The sequence below is a fragment of the Nothobranchius furzeri genome, chromosome 12 (genome assembly GCF_043380555.1).
Source record: "Nothobranchius furzeri strain GRZ-AD chromosome 12, NfurGRZ-RIMD1, whole genome shotgun sequence".
Taxonomy (NCBI): domain Eukaryota; kingdom Metazoa; phylum Chordata; class Actinopteri; order Cyprinodontiformes; family Nothobranchiidae; genus Nothobranchius; species Nothobranchius furzeri.
In genome coordinates, this window is record NC_091752.1 from 64993002 (window position 1) to 65012009 (window position 19008).

Below are 19008 nucleotides of genomic sequence, written 5' to 3' on the forward strand. Positions count from 1 at the left end.
GAGTAGCATCACACTGATTGTTTTTTGGGGATTGAAGATAAAGGAATTTCTATTCCCTCAAGTTTTTCTTTTCACCACAACCAGCCTCATCTGTTTTTAAAAACATTTTGTTTTTTCATCTGCGAGATGCCGTTTGATCACCAAACACGGCAGAATGACGACAACACTCAGATAAACAGGAAATAAAGTCAACAGCTGAGTTTATTGAGGTATAAATAAGCAGTCATCAGGATGGGCTGGTTTCCTGCCGACTTCGTGCACAAAGAGGTGCATTTTTAGGCACGTAGGTGTCACAGCTCAAGTTCTATCTTCACGTCCATCTTGGCCTTATATGGCTCCAGCAGGGGGCGCACCTCTTCAGACAGGAACCTGGCAACCTGGAGACATCAAAGGGAAGAAGTTACAACAGCTTTGATTGAAACAAAGAACTGGGAGGTTTTATGTGAAACATGAAGGTTGGACCCGTCTCGCACTGGATGAGGACCTCGGTCAGATCTTTACGACCTCTAAGAAACACGGCTGGACCTGTGGAGATAATCATCTCCTGACTCTTAGTTCTCTGAGAGACACGCTGTATGCACCACATCCTGGAACAAGTCCTTCAGACCCAGAACACGCTCACGTAGAGCATGACACATGAAAGGGTCGTAGCCTCGCGTTTTCAAAGGCTGCGTTCCATCAGGCTGAGACGTTACCACGGTGAAAACCTACAGACATTCTGACCTCGTCTACCTTTCTCAGTGGCCTAGTGGTAGAGTGTCTGCCCTGAAACTGGGAGATCAGGGGTTCAATTCCTGGTCGGGTCAGACCAAAGACTTTGAAAAAATGGGACCCAATGCCTCCCTGCTTGACACTCAGCATTAAGGGGTTGGACTGGGGGGTTAAACCACCAAATAGTTCCCGAGCGCGGCTGTGTCTGCAGCTCACCGCTCCCCCAGGGGATGGGTCAAATGCGGAGAACAAATTTCGCACACACACCTGTGTGTGTGACAACTAATGGGACTTTTAACTTTTTAACTTTAAAGACCACCCCGGCTGACTATACCTGCTGTGGAGCGCGGCCAACAAAGGTCTTGGGGTCCAACAGAGCGTCCAGTTGGCCCATGATGGGTGTGAAGTAGGGGTCTCGCTGGACTCTGGCCAGCAGGTCGTTGTCCCCGCCCTCCTGCTTCACTACAGCAGCCGCCTCCTGGGACAGAACACGGATCTTCTCATGGCAGTCCTGAAGAAGACAAACAACAATGAAGACAGCTGATCTTACATGTCTACCTCCAGCTGTTGTCTCGGGGTTGCTGCAGCTGCTCCTGAACTTCAGCCTGGTAATCTAGACGACTGGCGACGGTGGCACAGGAGTTAAGTTCTCGCCCCGTAATCGGAAGGTACAGGTTCGAGCCCAGCTTGGTCCGTCGCTGTCGTCGTGCCCTTGGGCAAGAAACTTAACCCGCCTTGCCAGCTGTTGGTGGTTGGAGGGACCGGTGGCGCCAGTGTACGGCAGACTCGCCTCTGTCAGCGCGCCCCAGGGCAGCTGTGGCTATGATGTAGCTGTGTGCTGCGCTTTGGGGGGTTCCAGGACTCTAGAGGGCGCTGTGTCAAATATGGGCCATTTACCTTTATTGCAGCAGTAGCTTAAGATTTTGCTTCGGGTTGGTCAAGCCACGCTCCATCGTAGCCGCAGCAGTCTACCATCGGCTCAGCTACGTTTAGGCTGGGCCAATCACAGCGCTCCATGTTTGTACTGAGGTGTTGGGCGGGGGCTTAGCACCAGCAGAGCGGCGATGGAGCAAAACTTAAAGATGTTGGCGGCTGTGAAAAGGCTTTGGCATCAACTTGGAACGACTTGGACTCAGGCTTTTCTTTGAGACACGAGCAGATAGAGGTACTTCAACCGTGTATGGCGGACTGCCAGATCATCTGATTTCCGTCACTAACCTTCCATTGTTCGTTGCTCTGATTGGTCCTGGCGCTGTTCAGTTGTGTGCAGAGACCGTTTGAAAGACAGCCATAGACTCCGCCCCACGACTGAGCTCTGTCTATGGGTCTTTACCAGACTAGCCAGGCAACCTGAACTCAGCTTCTCTCAACACGATCCGACCCTCCTCTCACCCACCTGTCTATTCTCTCCTGCCTTCACCATCGCCATGATGATGTTCTCCGTGGCCATGAAGGGCAGCTCCTGGCGGATGTGTCGCTCGATGACTTTCGGGTAGACCACCAAACCCTCGGTGATGTTCTGCAGAGTGCTGAGGATGATGTCTGCAGTCAGGAAGGACTCAGGGAGGGAGATCCTCCTGCATAGGAGAAAAGGGTTTGACACGTTCTAGTTACCGCTTGATCCTCACGAAGGTGCACGCCTTGACCAGCTGACCTGTTGGCGCTATCATCCAGCGTCCTCTCCAGCCACTGGACGGAGGCCGTCTGCAACGGGTCGGACATCAGTGCCACCAGATGTCGGGCCAAGCTGCAGCAACGCTCTGCACGCATGGGGTTCCTCTTGTAGGGCATGGCACTGGAGCCTGGAGGGGAAGACGTCTTCGTGTTCAGGGCTCTCACAGGAAATCACGGAGGTGCGAGATCTGGATCTAAGCATACCTATCTGCTCCTTCTCAAAAGGCTCTTCGATCTCCTTGAGGTTGGCCAACAGGCGGATGTCTGTACAGATCTAAAGCAGACAGTCGTGAGACCAGACTCCACAGACACACCACTAGGTGGAGACATTTCTCCGTCTTCAGCAGCTCACCTTGTGGACAGTGGCGCCCAAACTGGCCAAGCTGGCCAGACAGTCGACGTCCACCTTACGGCTGTAGGTCTGACCGGTCACAAGGTAAGCTCTGGGGAGCAACAAACCACATTTTATTGCAGCATCAAGGCCAGTTTCCCACTGGACTCTGACCAACTGAGAGGAAGCTTCCAAAACATCTAAAACGGTCTCAGTTTTGTCTGACTTTGCTGGAATTTTGAAAAATTCTAAAGATTTTTCTGTCAAATTTCCCCAAAGAACATTCCCAGCATGCGTTGCCATCTGGTAACCAACTATGCTGCTCTTAAAGTCACTGCCATTAGTGCTGATGGGAAACGTTTAACTGGCATGAGGAACTGAACTTGGCTGGCATGTTTACGCTGAAGTGACTCGAGACGACTTGTCGTGACTTGACGCTGAATTACCAAACATCCAAGTCTTCGGTCTCGTCTCGTCTCACTCAGACTTTAAAAACATGACAGGTCTGAGGTAGTTTGACATATTTTGTTCATCTGTCAGTGTGCCCCAGGGCAGCTGTGGCTAGTATGTAGCTCATCACCAGTGTGTGAATGGATGAATGACTGTGCTGTAGCGTAAAGCACTTCGGAGTCCTGACTCAGACAGGTTCTGTACAAGTGCGACTCGTTTATTAATGGTCAATCATTTAACTATCGATTATCAGCAAACAAATGTGGCTTTTATGTAGCTTGAACTCTTATTTATTAGTACTTTTAAGAATTTGGAACTCCGGTTTTTGACTTTTTTGAAGAAATGGTATTTGACATAGCGCCTTCTAGAGTCCTAGAACCCCCCAAGGTGCTTTACAACACAATCAGTCATTCACCCATTCACACACTGGTGGGGATGAGCTACGATGTAGCCACAGCTGCCCTGGGGCGCACTGACAGAGGCGCCACCGGTCCCTCCGACCACCACCAGCAGGCAAGGTCAGTTAAGTGTCTTGCCCAAGGACACAACGACAGCGGCAGACTGAGTGGGGCTCGAACCTGCAACCTTGCGATTACGGGGCGAGCACTTAACTCCTGTGCCACCGTCGCCCACAAGAACAAGTTTGTCTCGTTCTGCAGCCGTCTCTAGACCAAATTCTTGCTTTGCAAAGTTTGGTCTAGGAACGCTCCACTGGAGCCTCTGCAGCCCCCAACAGCATTCTGGCTAGCCAATCACAGCTCTCTAGAGAGGTTTCAAACACATAAAGAGCTGTGATTGGTTCATAACGGTGGGCCAATCATAGTGCGCCATCTGCTTAGTGAACAAATCACAGAGCTTTATCCGCTTTATGGGCCAATCAGGGCACTCTATATGCCTGGTGGGTGGGATGATGCAACAGAGTGAAACAAGATGGCGATGGCTTAATTTTGGACTATTAGAACTTGGGCTTCATTAGAATCAGGAGCAGATAGATGTATTTAACTGCTTTTTATTTTTTTTTAGAAAAAATGATGTGTTTTCTCCTTCAACTGCGGACCGCCTCATTTACCGATAGCTGTTGCGGTGAGTATGTCACATTCATTGTCCAGTAGCATGCGGAGAACATTTGAAAGACAACGGTAGAACCCGCCCCACAGCCGAGAGCAGTCAATGGAAATAAATACATTTATTTAGTCTGGCTTGCCAGGCTAGCGGTCTCTTTTATAAATGAATGCCTTGTGAGTCGAAGTCAAAGGAGAGCTTGTTTTGGAGTCTTACATCCTGATATTCATCATCATCCTTTATGCAGCACCTTTCAGGCATGAGGCATGCCACCAAAGTGCTGCACAGTAACAAATAAAACCACCAAGTAAAACAGAATCAAATCTTATAAAAGGTCAGCAACAACCCACATAGACCCATCCCCTAGAAGTGGGTCTTCAGCCTTGTTTTAAAAACCGCTACCGATGAGGAGAGCCTAACAGATAAGGGCGGTGCGTTCCACAGCTTCGGCCCCGCTGCAGAGAAGCTCTAGGAGCCACCAGCAGCAACCGGCTCTCAGAGCGGAGCACCCAAGGCTGGAGCCAAGCCATTCTGCGCCTTAAGAAGTTTAAAAACAACTCGAACATCAACAGGTAGCCAACGAAGAGCATCTCGGACATCTCTCCTCTGATTGATGAATGTCAGTTTTACACGATGTCTTTTCCAACCCAAGCTCTTTCTATTTTCTATCGGCGGCAGGTGCAGGAAATAGGGGTAGATGAGTACTTCTACATCTAGCCTGCGTGTAAAACTCGCCGATCGTACTTTAAAAATAAGAAAAAACCGGCTTGAACTTGGCAAGAATTGTATGAATTCCTCATTAAATAAATTGTGCTTTCTTGGGTTGTCACGACTACAGTTAAGATGTCCTGCTGTGGCTTAAAGTACCAGTTTAAATAAAATGGTTTTCTCTGTCGTTTTAACTTGATTTGGACACTCGCTACTCTGCGTGTCCCGTTAGGATGACGTACGTTCTAATAAACCAGAAAGAACAAAAGTAGCTCCATTCATAAAGGTCGGGAGATCGACAGGCGGATTGGTTCGGCGTCTGCAGTGATGCGGACGCTGAGCCGATCTGTCGTGGTGAAGAGGGAGCTGAGCCAGAAAGCCAGGCTCTCGATTTACCGGTCGATCTACGTCCCAATCCTCACCTATGGTCATGAGCTTTGGCTAATGACCGAAAGAACGAGATCGCGGATACAAGCGGCCGAAATGAGTTTCCTCCGTAGGGTGGCCGGGCTCAGCCTTAGAGATAGGGTGAGGAGCTCGGACATTCGGGAGGGACTCGGAGTAGAACCGCTGCTCCTCCGGATCGAAAGGAGTCAGTTGAGGTGGTTTGGGCATCTGGTCAGAATGCCTCCTGGACGCCTCCCTGGGGAGGTGTTTCGGGCATGTCCTGCCGGCAGGAGGCCCCCGGGTCGACCCAGGACACGTTGGAGAGGTTACATCTCCAATCTGGTCCGGGAACGCCTTGGGGTCCTGCCGGAGGAGCTGGTGGAGGTGGCCGGGGAGAGGACGGTCTGGAGCTCCCTAGTTGGGATGCTGCCCCCGCGACCCGGACCCGGATAAGCGGAGGAAGACGACGACGACGTACTTTTTAAATCCTGCCATCTCTGTCACCATCCGGTCAAGCTCTTCCACCTGGTGGCACAAAAAACAAAAAAAACCATAAAGAACTTCTTAAGTGCCTTAAACTGGTTCGTTAGGTGGTGCTTTTGGGTTTCCACCTTGTCGTGGTCTCCCTGGAAGAGCTGCAGGAAGCTGGCCTGAGTGCCGGTGGTGCCTTTGACCCCCCGGAAGCGAAGGTCGTCGTGGGCCCGCTGCAGGTTCCTCATGTCCATGGCCAGGTCCTGCAGCCAGAGGCACGCTCGCTTCCCTACGGTGGTCAGTTGGGCAGGCCTGCGCAGAGGGCAGGCAGCACTGAACATGCTGAACGCCGACGTGTGAATTCAGATGAACTACACACTTACTGATAGTGAGTGAAGCCGAGGGTAGGAAGGTCGGCGTATTCCTCTGCGAAGTTCGCCAGCCTGTCGATGACTCTCGCCAGCTGCAGGGAGATGGGTTTCCGCTCTGACTTAACGGTTATGATTCTGATTCGACACCAAGTGCAAAAACTGAGCTAATTTAATGAGTGCAGCCATTAATTCTACCTCGCTGACTTGTTATGAAACAGCTGAGGCTTCGCTGAGATGCACAGATTGGTGTGTGTGGTGTGTGTGTGTGTGTGTGCGTGCGTGCGTGTGTGCGTGCGTGTGTGTGTGTGTGTCCCAGCCAACAGCTGAGCCTCACCTTGGGCAGAAGGATGTCAAATCCATCACGCAGCATAATGAGGTCCTGAGGAAAAGAAGCAGAACAAGCAACAAGAGGATGTTTACTTGCGAATCATCATCAAAACCTGTTTTGACTAAACAGCGGGATTTACGGTGTTGTCGCCGACGTAACACGAGGTGGCGCCGAGGTGAATGATGGGCGCGGCAGCGGGGCAGCAATGGGCGAAGGTGTGGACGTGAGCCATGACGTCGTGTCTGAGTTTCCGCTCTTCTTCAGCTGCCATGGAGAAGTCAACGTCGTCAGCGTGGCTCTCCATCTCCTGGATCTGAGCGTCAGTGATGGGCAGACCCAGAGCCTGAGGAACACCAGAAAGTGAGATTGTCCCCTCAGAGCCGGAAACCTAACTGAACATCTAAATGACTTTTCCTAATAATCAGTTATTAATAACAGAAGAGCCCTGAAGTGGCTCGTTTTTATATGAGGTACCATTTGTAAAGTCAGCATCACCACCCTGTACTTACTCTGCTCTTCCTATTCCGGTTTTCCCGAGATCCATAGATTTCCCTCTTTCCTACTCCTTTTCTCTCTCTCCCCTTACTTACACACCAGTGTGTAAATGACTGATTGTGTTGTGAAGCGCCTTGGGGGGTTGTAGAACCCTAAGAAGGTGGTGTACAAATACGGGCCATCTACAGGGGTGAACTGGCCTATCTGGCATTCTGGCATTGTCTAGGTGGGCCTCTTAGCCAAGTGGGCCACTTGCCCAGCTTGGGCCGTCCCAAAACAAGCCCCCGTCTCACATGCGGTTATATAGAAAAGTCCGCGAGCAGCACACACAACACCCTGTACCTCCCCCCACATTTGGCGGGATAGACGAGTCGCGATCAGCAACCTTGCCTGCCGAGGGCCGACGGTACATAAAAATGCCAGGGCCAAATTTTGGTCCCAGTCCACCCCTGGCCATCTACCATAAATATTTACCTTCAAATAAAATATTTTCCAAAAACAATGTGTAGTTCCCAGCCAAATATTTGTTTTGGAAAAGAATATTTTTATTTGGAGCAAAAGTTTTGGTTTGTAAACTAAATATGTGTGTAACCCATGTAGAAAGTCAGGATATAAGACTAATCCACATAGTCTGACATGTTAAGCGCTTACTCCACAGGACGTCACTTCCTGTTTAGAAGAGCCGAGTGTCAGCAGCACTAGAGTGCAGAGAGAGACACAAGGCAGACAGCTACAGACATTAACTTAGGACGACAAACAACGAACTGTTGTGAATAAAACAATGACCTGACTACTTTGGACGAGAGATGTGATGAATATTACTGGAGTGTGAGACCAGGAGGATTTACCTTTTCTTTTAACTGCTTGAAACTCCGGTGAGTCCCATACTAGGCTATACTGTTATTGCTAGCAGTGATGGAGTTAAACCTAAATATATTGTTAACTACGTAGAAATAGATGTTTGATAAGGTTAAAATAGCTTTGGGAAATGTTTTGTGACATTTATATTTTGTTTGTGTCCTTAAGTTATGTTTAAAATGTTGGAAAAAAAACTTTAGCGTTATGCTAATGCTAAGCGCGAGATGCTAACGTTTCAGCTAATGGTTAAATTAACAGTTGACAAACTGTATAAATGTCAAATGGATTCATATGTACTGCCTTAATGTTTGGTTTTACGTTACTTGTTAGATCAAGAAAGGTAATTGATGAGATCTCATAAGATTTGACAGAATCAGATAGTCTTTCAACCCTACACTTCTTGTGTAGGTTGTTTTTTTTGCCCTCTGTCCGGACGATCAGAACTGTCAGTGATTTGGAAGATTGGATGGCGAGCCCAGCCCAGTGATCCTGAAGGCAGTTGGTGATGCAGTGTGGCCAGCCACGCGCCCTGCCCAGAAATCCTTGAATTATTGCAACAATCTACTGATCACAGATAAGACACTCAAGTTAGCAACCTACCCGGGTAGTAGGAGTAGCAATACTGGAGGACAACGTGAACAGCACACACACACACACACACACACACACACACATACATTTTGGAATCCGAATTATTAACCGGTTGAGCTCAGTTGAATGGACTGATTTGGTTTTTTGAGTGTTACTCCTAAAGAACCTAGGTAAATGTGAATATCTCAACTAAAGTTAGGATAGAGGTGCTACATAAATATGGCGAGCCAGCCAGGAGGAGTTGGATGGTTGAACAGTTGATGTTTCATTGCTTTGTTGCTAATTATTGATTTTGCTGACCTTCAGTTATAAGTGTCACAAGTAGAAGTATGGATGTTATTCAGACTGAGAATATAAAGGAACCAAATTCTGTCTTAGTGAGTAGGTTAATTGGTAAGGAGATAGACAATGAAGTCATTGAGTATTTAGGACGGATCGGTCCCATCCAAAGGGTCATTACTGTTACCAGTACTGAACACCAGTTTAAAGACACAGCCATTGTTGAGTTCAAGTCAGGTGAGCCTGTACAGTTTTTGCAGGACACCTTGCCCTGTAACAGACCCACTACCAACCCAAGTAATATTAGACAGTAAATGTCTTTCTGATTTGTATGCAGCCGACAAAGGCTCAAACTTGACCCACACTTATTTGGCCGAACTGAAAGCTGTTGCCAAGCTAAGTGGGGCAGATTTTGAAAAGGTTTTGCTGGATGAGCTGGCCAGAATTCAGGAGTCTACTAAGCAATGTCAGACAGAAAAGCAAGCTTAATTTAATGCTGATTGTGACTCTCGAGTAGCCAATGAAAGAACCCCAGCTGAGGAAATGGCTGAACCAACCCCGGTTCCTACAAACATAGCCACTGACTCATCTCCCTTACGTGAGCCTGACCCACTCTCAGTCACTGTAGGTGCAGAGGCACTGCCTTCGCCTAAGAAACGACCCTTATATGTACCTTCAGAACAGCCCACCACCCCTGAAGTCCAAAGGGTGGTAGTTGAGCACGTCATCAGGAACAGTGATGTGATTTCCCAATACCACACTCACACCAAGCTCAGATGCTTTTCGGGAAGAATTCCTTGTCCTAGTATGGAGTCTGATTATGAGACATGGCGCAACAACGTTGAACTCTATCTTGGAGATCCTTCTATGTCTGACAAAGTCATTGTTAGGAAAATAATGAGCCTAGTCTCACATTTGATTTTGGTGAGTCCCCTCTTCCACGTGAATGGAAAGAAAGAATAACAAGGAGTCTCAACACTTATGCTGATGTCTTTGTGCAGCATGACTTAGACTTTGGGCATACATCCAAAGTTAAACATCACATTCAGTTGAAAGACAGCACAACCTTCAAGCAGAGATCAAGATCAATACATCCCAATGATTACGAAGCTTTAACAAAACACCTGCAGGCCCTTTTGGAGGCAGGTGTGATCCGTGAATCGGAATCACCATATTCTTCTCCCATTGTGGTAATCCGGAAAAAAAATGGAGAGGTCTGTCTCTACATTGATTACAGACAGTTGAATTCCCTGACGATACGCGACGCGTACGCACTTCCTCATCTTGAAGAGGCCTTTTCAGCCCTGGCCGGTTCCAAATGGTTCTCTGTAATGGACTTAAAATCTGGGTACTACCAGATAGAGATGGAGGAATGTGACAAGGCTAAGACCGCCTTTGTGTGTCCCTTAGGGTTTTACGAGTTCAACCGAATGTCCCAGGGTATCACAAATGCACCTAGTTCCTTCCAACGATTAATGGAATGGTGTATGGGTTGTCTTAACTTGAAGGAAGTGCTAGTATTCCTGGATGATGTCATTGTGTTTTCAAACACCATAGAGGAACACGAAGCCCGGCTTTTGCATGTTCTCCAACAGCTGCGAGAATATGGCTTGAAGTTGTCGCCGGCAAAATGCACGTTTTTCCAGACCTCAGTCCGTTACTTGTGACACATTGTTTCGGACCAAGGAGTTAAAACTGACTTGGAAAAAGTTCAGGCTTCACACACATGGCCGCGACCCCAGACACTAAGTGAGCTCAAGTCATTCCTTGGTTTTGCAGGGTATTACCACCGCTTTGTTAAAGACTATTCAAGGATAGTCCAACCCCTGAATGACCTCACTATAGGTTATCCGCCATACAAAAAGGGCAGGAAAGCAATACCTTCCTCTGCTGGATTTTTCAACCCCAAAGAGCCCTTTGCTAATCGGTGGACACCTGCTTGCCAAGAGGCATTTGAGACAGTCAAAGACAAGCTCACATCAGCACCTGTCCTTGGATTTGCAAATTCAAAACTTCCTTACATTCTGCACAAAGATGCCAGCACATCTGGATTAGGTGCTGCCCTCTACCAGAATCAAGACAACACAATGCACGTTACAGCGTACGCCAGGAGAGGACTCTCATCAAGCGAAAGACGCTACCCAGCCCACAAGCTGGAATTCCTAGCACTAAAATAGTCAGTTGTTGAAATATTTCACAATTATCTTTATGGAAATATGTTTATGGTCATAACGGACAACAACCCGTTGACGTATATTCTTAAGTCAGCCAAACTTGATGCCGCCAGTTACCGCTGGCTTGCTGCGCTTTCCACATTTGATTTTAACATCACCTATCGTGCTGGTACGAGCAATCAAGATGCAGATAGTCTTTCTAGATGCCCTCATGACACCCTTCCAGATGATCAGGAATCCCTCAAGGAGAAAGAGCAAATGAAGAAGTTTGCCTCCCATCATCTTTCTTCTTCTATTGACCAATTTGACCTTCCAGCAGATGCAGTCACTGCTGTGTGCAGCCGACACATAAGTGACATCTACAACGACTTACCTTTCCCAACCTTGGTGGAGTCTCTAGCACTGCACACAGATGCAGTACCAGACGTCTATGTAGACTCTGAGACGCTGGGATGCTCTATCATACCCGCGTTTACCGAGAATAATCTCCGGGAACACCAGGGGTCCGACCCAGTCATTGGACAAGTTGTCAGTCTGTTGCAATCTGGGAGTAAGACAGTTGACGATCTTAAGCCTGACTCATTGGAACTTAAGCTTGTGCTTAAAGAGTGGAAACAGTTGGAACTGAAAAATGGTTTCCTCTACAGATCAAGACAATCAGAAGGTGAAACCACTTGCCAGTTTGTGGTCCCTAAGTCCTTGAGAAACATAATTCTCACCAGTCTCCATGAAGACATGGGGCATATGGGTCTAGACAGAACACTTGACCTTCTCCGTGCACGATTTTACTGGCCAAAGATGGCTCAGGATGTAGAGAACAAGATCAAGTCATGTGGACGTTGTGTTAGAAGGAAAACCCCTCCTGAAAAGCCTGCACCTCTCGTGAACATTCAAACAACACGCCCCATGGAACTAGTGTGCATAGACTATTTGTCTCTGGAACCCGATGACAAGAACACCAAAGACATCTTAATAATCACAGATCACTTTACAAAGTACGCAGTAGCCATCTCAAAAAAGAATCAGAAGGCTACCACGGTGGCTAAGTGCCTTTGGGAGCAGTTTCTGGTACACTGTGGATTTCCAGAGCGCATCCTAAGTGATCAAGGCAGGGACTTTGAATCTCAGCTCATTCAAGAACTTTGCAATGTTGCTGGTATTAAAAAGGTTCGCACCAGCCCTTACCATACAAGAGGGAACCCTGTTGAAAGGTTCAACAGAACTTTGTTGGGCATGCTGGGAACATTGAAAGAAAAGGAGAAAAATCACTGGCGCGACTTTGTAAAGCCACTGACGCATGCTTACAACTGCACCAAAAGTGATGTCACAGGCTTTAGCCCATATGAGTTGATGTTTGGACGTCAGCCGAGACTGCCTGTGGATATTGCCTTTGGGTTGCCAGTTCAAGGGGGTGGTGTCAAAAGTCATTCCCAGTATGTGAAACACCTTAAAGCTCGTCTCGAAGAAAGTTATCATATTGTTGCCAAGAACTCCCAGAAGGTTGCTGAATGCAACAAACGCAGGTTCTGCAAGGTTGTGAGAGAGTCAACTCTCCAGGAGGGTGACCATGTGCTTGTACAAAACCTCCGGTTAAAGGGCAAACACAAACTTGCCGACAAATGGGAGTCGACTGTCTTCAAAGTCTTAAGCAAAATGGGAGACCTACCAGTTTACAAGGTTCAGCCTATCAATGGCACTGGTCCTACTCGGACACTGCACAGGGATCATTTGCTTCCCTGTGGTGATTTGAATGAAGGAGAGGAAGCTGAACAGGTCGAACCAAAGATTAGTCGCCCCAGAACAAGAGCCAGTCAACCCCAGCTACAAGAGCCTGACTCAGAGTCTGAAGATGGTAGCTGTGACTGTCCTATCCAGTTATCTAGCCTTCCACAGAAAAGATTTATCCACACCTACGAAAGTCCTAAGGACCACATTTCACTTGTGACCCCAGTATTGGAAGGAATGGGTGGAAAACCCCTTGAATCAGGCCCAGAACTGGATATGGGTGTCTCAGCTGAACAAGAATCTTTGGCACAGGATATTATCGGACCCGATGTCACTGAGAGACCTTTGGTAGATCCTACCACTGATGTATTCCCTACATGTACAGGAAGCCCGGAAAATGGAGAGGCTGTTGATGGAAACCAGCCAACAAACAAAAAAACAACCGGAGACAGGGACGACCAAAGCAAGAACAAAGAGAATGAACATGACTCTGAAATACTGACTAATGATAGTACTGACAAACGTGATAATAACCATGATTGTGACATTGAGACAATTCACTCAGACACGACTGTCCGTAGGTCTGAGCGACTCAGACAACCACCGAGGCGCTTTCGTTATGAACAGTTAGGGAAACCTTTAATCTCCTTTGCACAGCGTCTTCTTGACAGCTTTAATAAAGCACTTGATACACTTAGTGACTATGACAGTTTCTCAGTAGTCCCAAGAACACAGCATGAAGGGACTCATGCAGATTCAAGGAGGGAGGGTGTAACCCTTGTACAAAGTCAGGATATAAGACTAATCCACATAGTCTGACATGTTAAGAGCCGAGTGTCAGCAGCATTTGAGTGCAGAGAGAGAGACAAAAGGCAGACAGCTACAGACATTAACTTAGGACGACAAACAAACAACAAACTGTTGTGAATAAAACAATGACCTGTCTATTTTGGACGAGAGATGTGATGAATATTACCAGAGAGTGAGACCAGAAGCATTTACCTTTTCTTTTAACTGCTTGAAACTCCGGTGAGTCCCATACTAAGCTATACTGTTATTGGTAGCAGTGATGGAGTAAAACCTAAATATATTTGTTAACTACGTAGAAATAGATGTTTGATAAGGTTAAAATAGCTTTGGGAAATGTTTTGTGACATTTATATTTTGTTTGTGTCCTTAAGTTATGTTTAAAGTGTTGGAAAAAAAATGTTAGCGTTATGCTAATGCTAAGCACGAGATGCTAACGTTTAAGCTAACGGTTAAATTAACAGTTGACAAACTGTATAAATGTCAAATGGATAGTAGTAGGAGTAGCAATACTGAAGGACAACGTGAACAGCACACACACACACATACATTTTGGAATCCGAATTATTAACCGGTTGAGCTCAATCGAATGGACTGATTTGGTTTTGTTTTATCTCTTTTTTTATTTTCTTGTGGCACCTTAAATTTCATTGAGAGTTACAGCAGAGCTGTCAAAATTTTGTCGTGCAGCAATAAATGTTAATTGTTCAACCTAGCACTTGCTTCCTTTTTGAATGTTACTCCTATAGAACCTAGGTAAATGTGAGTATCTCAACTAAAGTTAGGATAGAGGTGCTACATGTGCCTCCAAATAACCCATAACCCCGTGCCCAGAAAACCATTTAGTTCCAGGCTAAATATTTATTTTGGAAAATAAATACATTTTTGTTTTGTTTAAAACAAAATATTTACCTCCAAATAAAATATTTTCCCCAAAAAATATTTAGATCCCAGTTAATTCTTTATTTTGGGAGAAAACGCGTAGCCTGGTGGGTGAAGCCTGACGGCTTATAAAGCGCTGGGGAAAACCCGAGCAAATTTATTTATTGTTAATAAATAGATTTATGTTAAATTTGTTATCAGGGATGGAGACATGGGTGTTTGGTTGCCATGGTGACTCTAATGAGCCACTGGCTGCAGCTTTATCATTTCTGTTGGCCTCGATTTTCCATGTACCTTCTGTTCTGTTCACACAGGAAGTTGTTTATTTTTTTTAAATAAACAACAGGACCTCTCCTCTCCTTTAGCGCTATACATGTATGCCGTGCAACTCTGCACTTTAAACCTTTTAAACAGTTTCCAGATAATCTTCCTGCTGCTGATATCAGTGATCCTGTTCGTCTTTCTGTAATCGTGACACGAACAAGCTGTCCTTGTTACCAGTTACAATACAAAACTTCAGGGATCTGAAAACTACAAGATGGTGGGAGTTCATTTAAGACATGGTCCCATTTATATAAGTTACAGTTGAATTAAAGGTCAGCTCCAAAGTCGTAAAGTGACCGAATGCTAGGAATCCCTGTGGTTTAAGAATAACAGCAAAAGAACTGAGACCGAGCTATGGTCATGAAGATCCATCGTCTCAGAGGACCGTCTCTTGTTACGGAGACATTCTCTGCTATTTCCACACAGTCAACAGGGCTAACTCAATCTAAGCAGGGGGACTGTAGGAAAGCTGTGTGTGTGTGTGTGTGTGTGTGTGTGTGTGTGTGTGTGTGTGTGTGTGTGTGTGTGTGTGTGTGTGTGTGTGTGTGTGTGTGTGTGTGTGTGTGTGTGTGTGTGTGTGTGTGTGTGTGTGTGTGTGTGTGTGTGAGAGAGAGAGAGAGAGAGAGAGAGAGAGAATGTGTGTGTGTGTGTGTTTCTAAAGCTCAGACTGTCACTGGAAGAGAGTAGGCATTAAGGTTAAAGTTTGATAAGAATCAATACATTTTTATGCATTTAAACTACTAATTTATGTTTATAATTTCTCCAGACATTTAACTTGAAAATATTTTACAAGAGGAAAATATCGAGACATATATCGTATATCGGAATTCAGCAAAAAGATGGGAGATATAAGTTTTGGTCCATATCGCCCAGCCCTAGTAAGAATTCTGCAGTGTAATTTCTCAATCATGTTGGAAGGAAGGTTACATTAAAACAGATTTATTTCTCAGCCGGCTGGGGGGTTGTCAGTTTTTCTCCTTTTATAAAAGCCAAAGAGGGACGTAGTCTTTGTTTACAATCCGCCCTGCCTCCGTGTGTGTGGCGTTTGAATCGTCCTTGAGGGCCACTGCAGATTTCAGCTCAGTTGCAAAGTGGATTTCTTTCAGTCTGTGATGATATAAAACTGGTTTCACTGTGGATGGAGACCCAGGGGTTCCAGTTTAAGACTCGGGAGGTTCTAGCCTAGAATCTGGACCGTCATTTGCCGAAGCAAAAATAATCTTGCTTTCAATTAGGGATGGACAATGTATTGGCATCAATATCGATATCGGCCGATTTTAGTCATTTATTAACATATCGGTATCGGTCCATTAAAGAGCAAGTCACCCCCAAATAAACTTTTTTTTGCTGATAAACTAAATAAACGAGTGTCTAATCATGCTGCAGACACATGTAGTCAATAATTTGGCACTTCAGTGCATCTTAGTTAAAATTTAAATATTCTGCCTAAAACTGGCAGTGTTGTGCCGTTGTCAGGTAAAAACTCTGCACTGTATTTGAATTTAAATCTGCCACCGCTATAGGCTAAGAGGTATGCTATGATGTAAATTGGTACATTATGATGTCACAATGCTGTTGTGAGCCTGTGTGTGTGTATTTGTTAGCAGCTCCGCCCTCTCGGTCTGCCAGGCAACAGCATTTGTTGCATTTTTCAAACATGAAGTGGGAGTGGAGTTAGACTCTGGTAGGGGTTGACTAAATTAATATAGGGTGGCTTGCCAGGCTAGGGGGGTCCTGCACATCCTAACTAACTTCTCTTAATCTAAGGAGGACAGACTGAGTCATCATTCAACCTTCATACATTCGTCTAATAAAGTTGTTCAGAAACAGCTCCAAGAGACTTTCCCCAACATGTTCAATCAAGAATTCTCCTCCTTAGACCTTCACAGTTCTTTGGACTTTTCCATTGTTCTGATTATTGATCAGTCCATAGATTCAGTCAAGACAATCGTTTTCATGCTGGTAAGGAGAAACAAGCAGCTCTAGTCAATTACAACTAACCAGGAGTTAGTAAAACCTCATCAAATTAAGACTTCAACAAACCACCATTTATGTGGAGAACAGAGTCGGTAAAGACGGCTCTCCCTTGCCCTGCCTCCAACATGCCTCCATCTAATAGGCTAGGTTATCCTGAGTTATCTCTGTAGTTATGCTGCTATAGGCTTAGACTGCTGGAGGACACACTGACCACTTTCCACACTCGACTACTTTCTTCTACAGTCTGCTCTTTAACTGCATTATTTCCTGCTATTTCAGCTGTTAACTTTATTTTCTCTGTAAGTGTTTTTCTCCCTAGAAGAAGCTACAACGATGTTCTGCTGAGCTGTGGTGGGCTCATGGAGGGGGCCATCAGCTTGAACACTGTTGCTGACCACTTAAACATTCTCCCTCTCCTGATAACATTTTACTTTCTTTGACACTGAATGTGCTACTACTAGTTTACCCGTTTAATTATAGATCCACTAGGATAAATACAATAAAGTTTATCTCTCACCAAATAGAATATTTACTAAGAAATCACAATGTAACCATAGAAACACTACTTGGTAAATATGTTGTGTGTGTGTGTGTGTGTGTGTGTGTGTGTGTGTGTGTGTGTGTGTGTGTGTGTGTGTGTGTGTGCGTGCGTGCGTGTGTGTCAGTGAGTCGTGGTGGATGGCTGCTGAGCCAGGATTCTCTGGAGGTTTCTTCCCGTTAAAAGGGAGTTTTCCTCTCCACTGTCGCTGCATGCTTGCTTAGTATGAGGATTGCTGTAAAGACTCTGACACTAGTCAGTGACTCGATGCAACCTGCTGGGTTCCTTACATAGGAAACTTTTTACTGATTGGCTTAATGAACTGACCTGTATTGGAATGTTTACAGTGTGAAGTGCCTTGAGACGACTCTTGTCGTGATTTGGCGCTATATAAATAAACTTGAATTGAATGTGTTTATATTTAACCCTACGTGGAAAAGAGAAACCCCAAATTAAGTCCAAACACACATCTGCTTTTTAAATATCATTTCGCTCTAGAAAAAAAAACTATTTAAAACCCAGAACTTCTAAAATTTCTGCGACCGTCTTTACAAACAAGAAACCAAACAAGACTCAGTTTGGATTCACTGGATAAAACTACTGTAAGTTTTTACTTTATTGAATGAAAGAGGCTGCAAACGCATTTCCAATGAGGGTCAGACTAAAGAAGGATTGAAAACATTGTGTAGTTTTAAATCAACAATCGTACTGAAACGTCTATATAAAGACTTAATTTTATGGACAGTTTAATTCATTTAAAATACAGTTTGATCTATTTTCCTCACAGTGAGAAGCTACTGATAATAAATGTGTGTATATAATTACTTGTCCAGACTGAATGAGGTAATGAAGGATCAATAAAACCCGTTTTATTCAGAGTGCTAAAATATATTAACTTTAATTTGATGCAGCATTTTTACCAGTTTTAAATGGTAAGTTTCTCTGTAAACTATTCTACATGAAATAAGGAGGAGGATGTATCCATTATGAACATTTACTTCGTTTGTAGTTCTACAGATAATTTGGACTTTATATGTTTCTTGTGGATGAACTGTAACTCCCTTTGTCCTGTGGGGATCTAAACTATATTTAGAGCTGGAAACCCGATGAGACTGAAAAGGTCACCAAGTTTAGTTCAGAAAAACCTGCCACGTGAGGTTAGATGTTAAAAGGCGCGGTCGGTGAGCGATCATCATCGTGTCAAACCTTCTCAGCTTTAGCCAGGTAGATCCACAGTCTCCTCCAGGTGGTGAATTTCTTCCTGTCACTGAAGTTAAAGGCCATTTCCTTGCTAGCGTATCTAGACACCAGCGGGGAGCGATACTTCATAAACTCGTCGTCAGCCTCCATGTTTTCTGTACAAAGAGTGTTCCCTCAGCTGCTCATACAACACACACACACAAACTGACACACACAAACACGCCCGTTAGCAGCAGCTGGGTTGCTAGCATCACATGAGGAGCGGATGATTTTACGACAGTTCAAGTTAGCGTACGGTGCGTTGTCTGATTTGCGACACTTGTAGCGCAGTACGGCAAAACTGACCCACACTGCTTGTGAACATTTAAATCGTGTTTTATCAGTTTTATTATATATTGTTGACATAAATACATTAATAATTACTAATAAAATGTACTTAACATGTGGTATATGCTCCTGAGCTGTGTCCAGAGCAATCTGTTTGAAATGAGCCAACAGTTGTTTCCACCTGGGCGAAAATAACTAGCTTTCATGACGCGTTCACGTAAAACACCACAGGAGGAGCGAGCGAGCTAAGAAACGGAGTTTTTCTTTTTTTTATTAAGCTTTTGTGTTCAGAAATGTTCACACAACGGTCAGACGTCTTACTGCTATGTGTGACAAAT

General features: G+C 45.3%; 1 protein-coding gene across 1 annotated transcript; it reads right to left on the minus strand.

The window, feature by feature from the left end:
* Nucleotides 1–183: 183 nt before the first annotated feature.
* adsl (adenylosuccinate lyase) lies at nucleotides 184–18628 on the minus strand. Its single transcript, XM_015945427.3, has 12 exons — nucleotides 18350–18628; nucleotides 6633–6836; nucleotides 6500–6544; nucleotides 6178–6257; nucleotides 5935–6106; nucleotides 5802–5848; nucleotides 2738–2828; nucleotides 2590–2659; nucleotides 2366–2513; nucleotides 2108–2288; nucleotides 1046–1222; nucleotides 184–377 (listed from the first exon to the last, which is right to left on the minus strand). Exons 1-12 carry the CDS (start codon nucleotides 18491–18493, stop codon nucleotides 291–293), a joined length of 1446 nt encoding a protein of 481 aa, XP_015800913.1. The 5' UTR covers nucleotides 18494–18628; the 3' UTR covers nucleotides 184–290.
* Between the last annotated feature and the right edge of the window lie 380 nt (nucleotides 18629–19008).

Coding starts and splice junctions, on each gene's coding strand:
- adsl (XM_015945427.3), bottom strand. CDS start 18,493: ATGGAGGCTGACGACGAGTTTATGAAGTATCGCTCCCCGCTGGTGTCT. Junction 6,545..6,632: donor GTTACGTCGGCGACAACACC/GTAAATCCCGCT, acceptor TCTTTTCCTCAG/GACCTCATTATGCTGCGTGA. Junction 2,514..2,589: donor TTTTGAGAAGGAGCAGATAG/GTATGCTTAGAT, acceptor CTTCCCCTCCAG/GCTCCAGTGCCATGCCCTAC.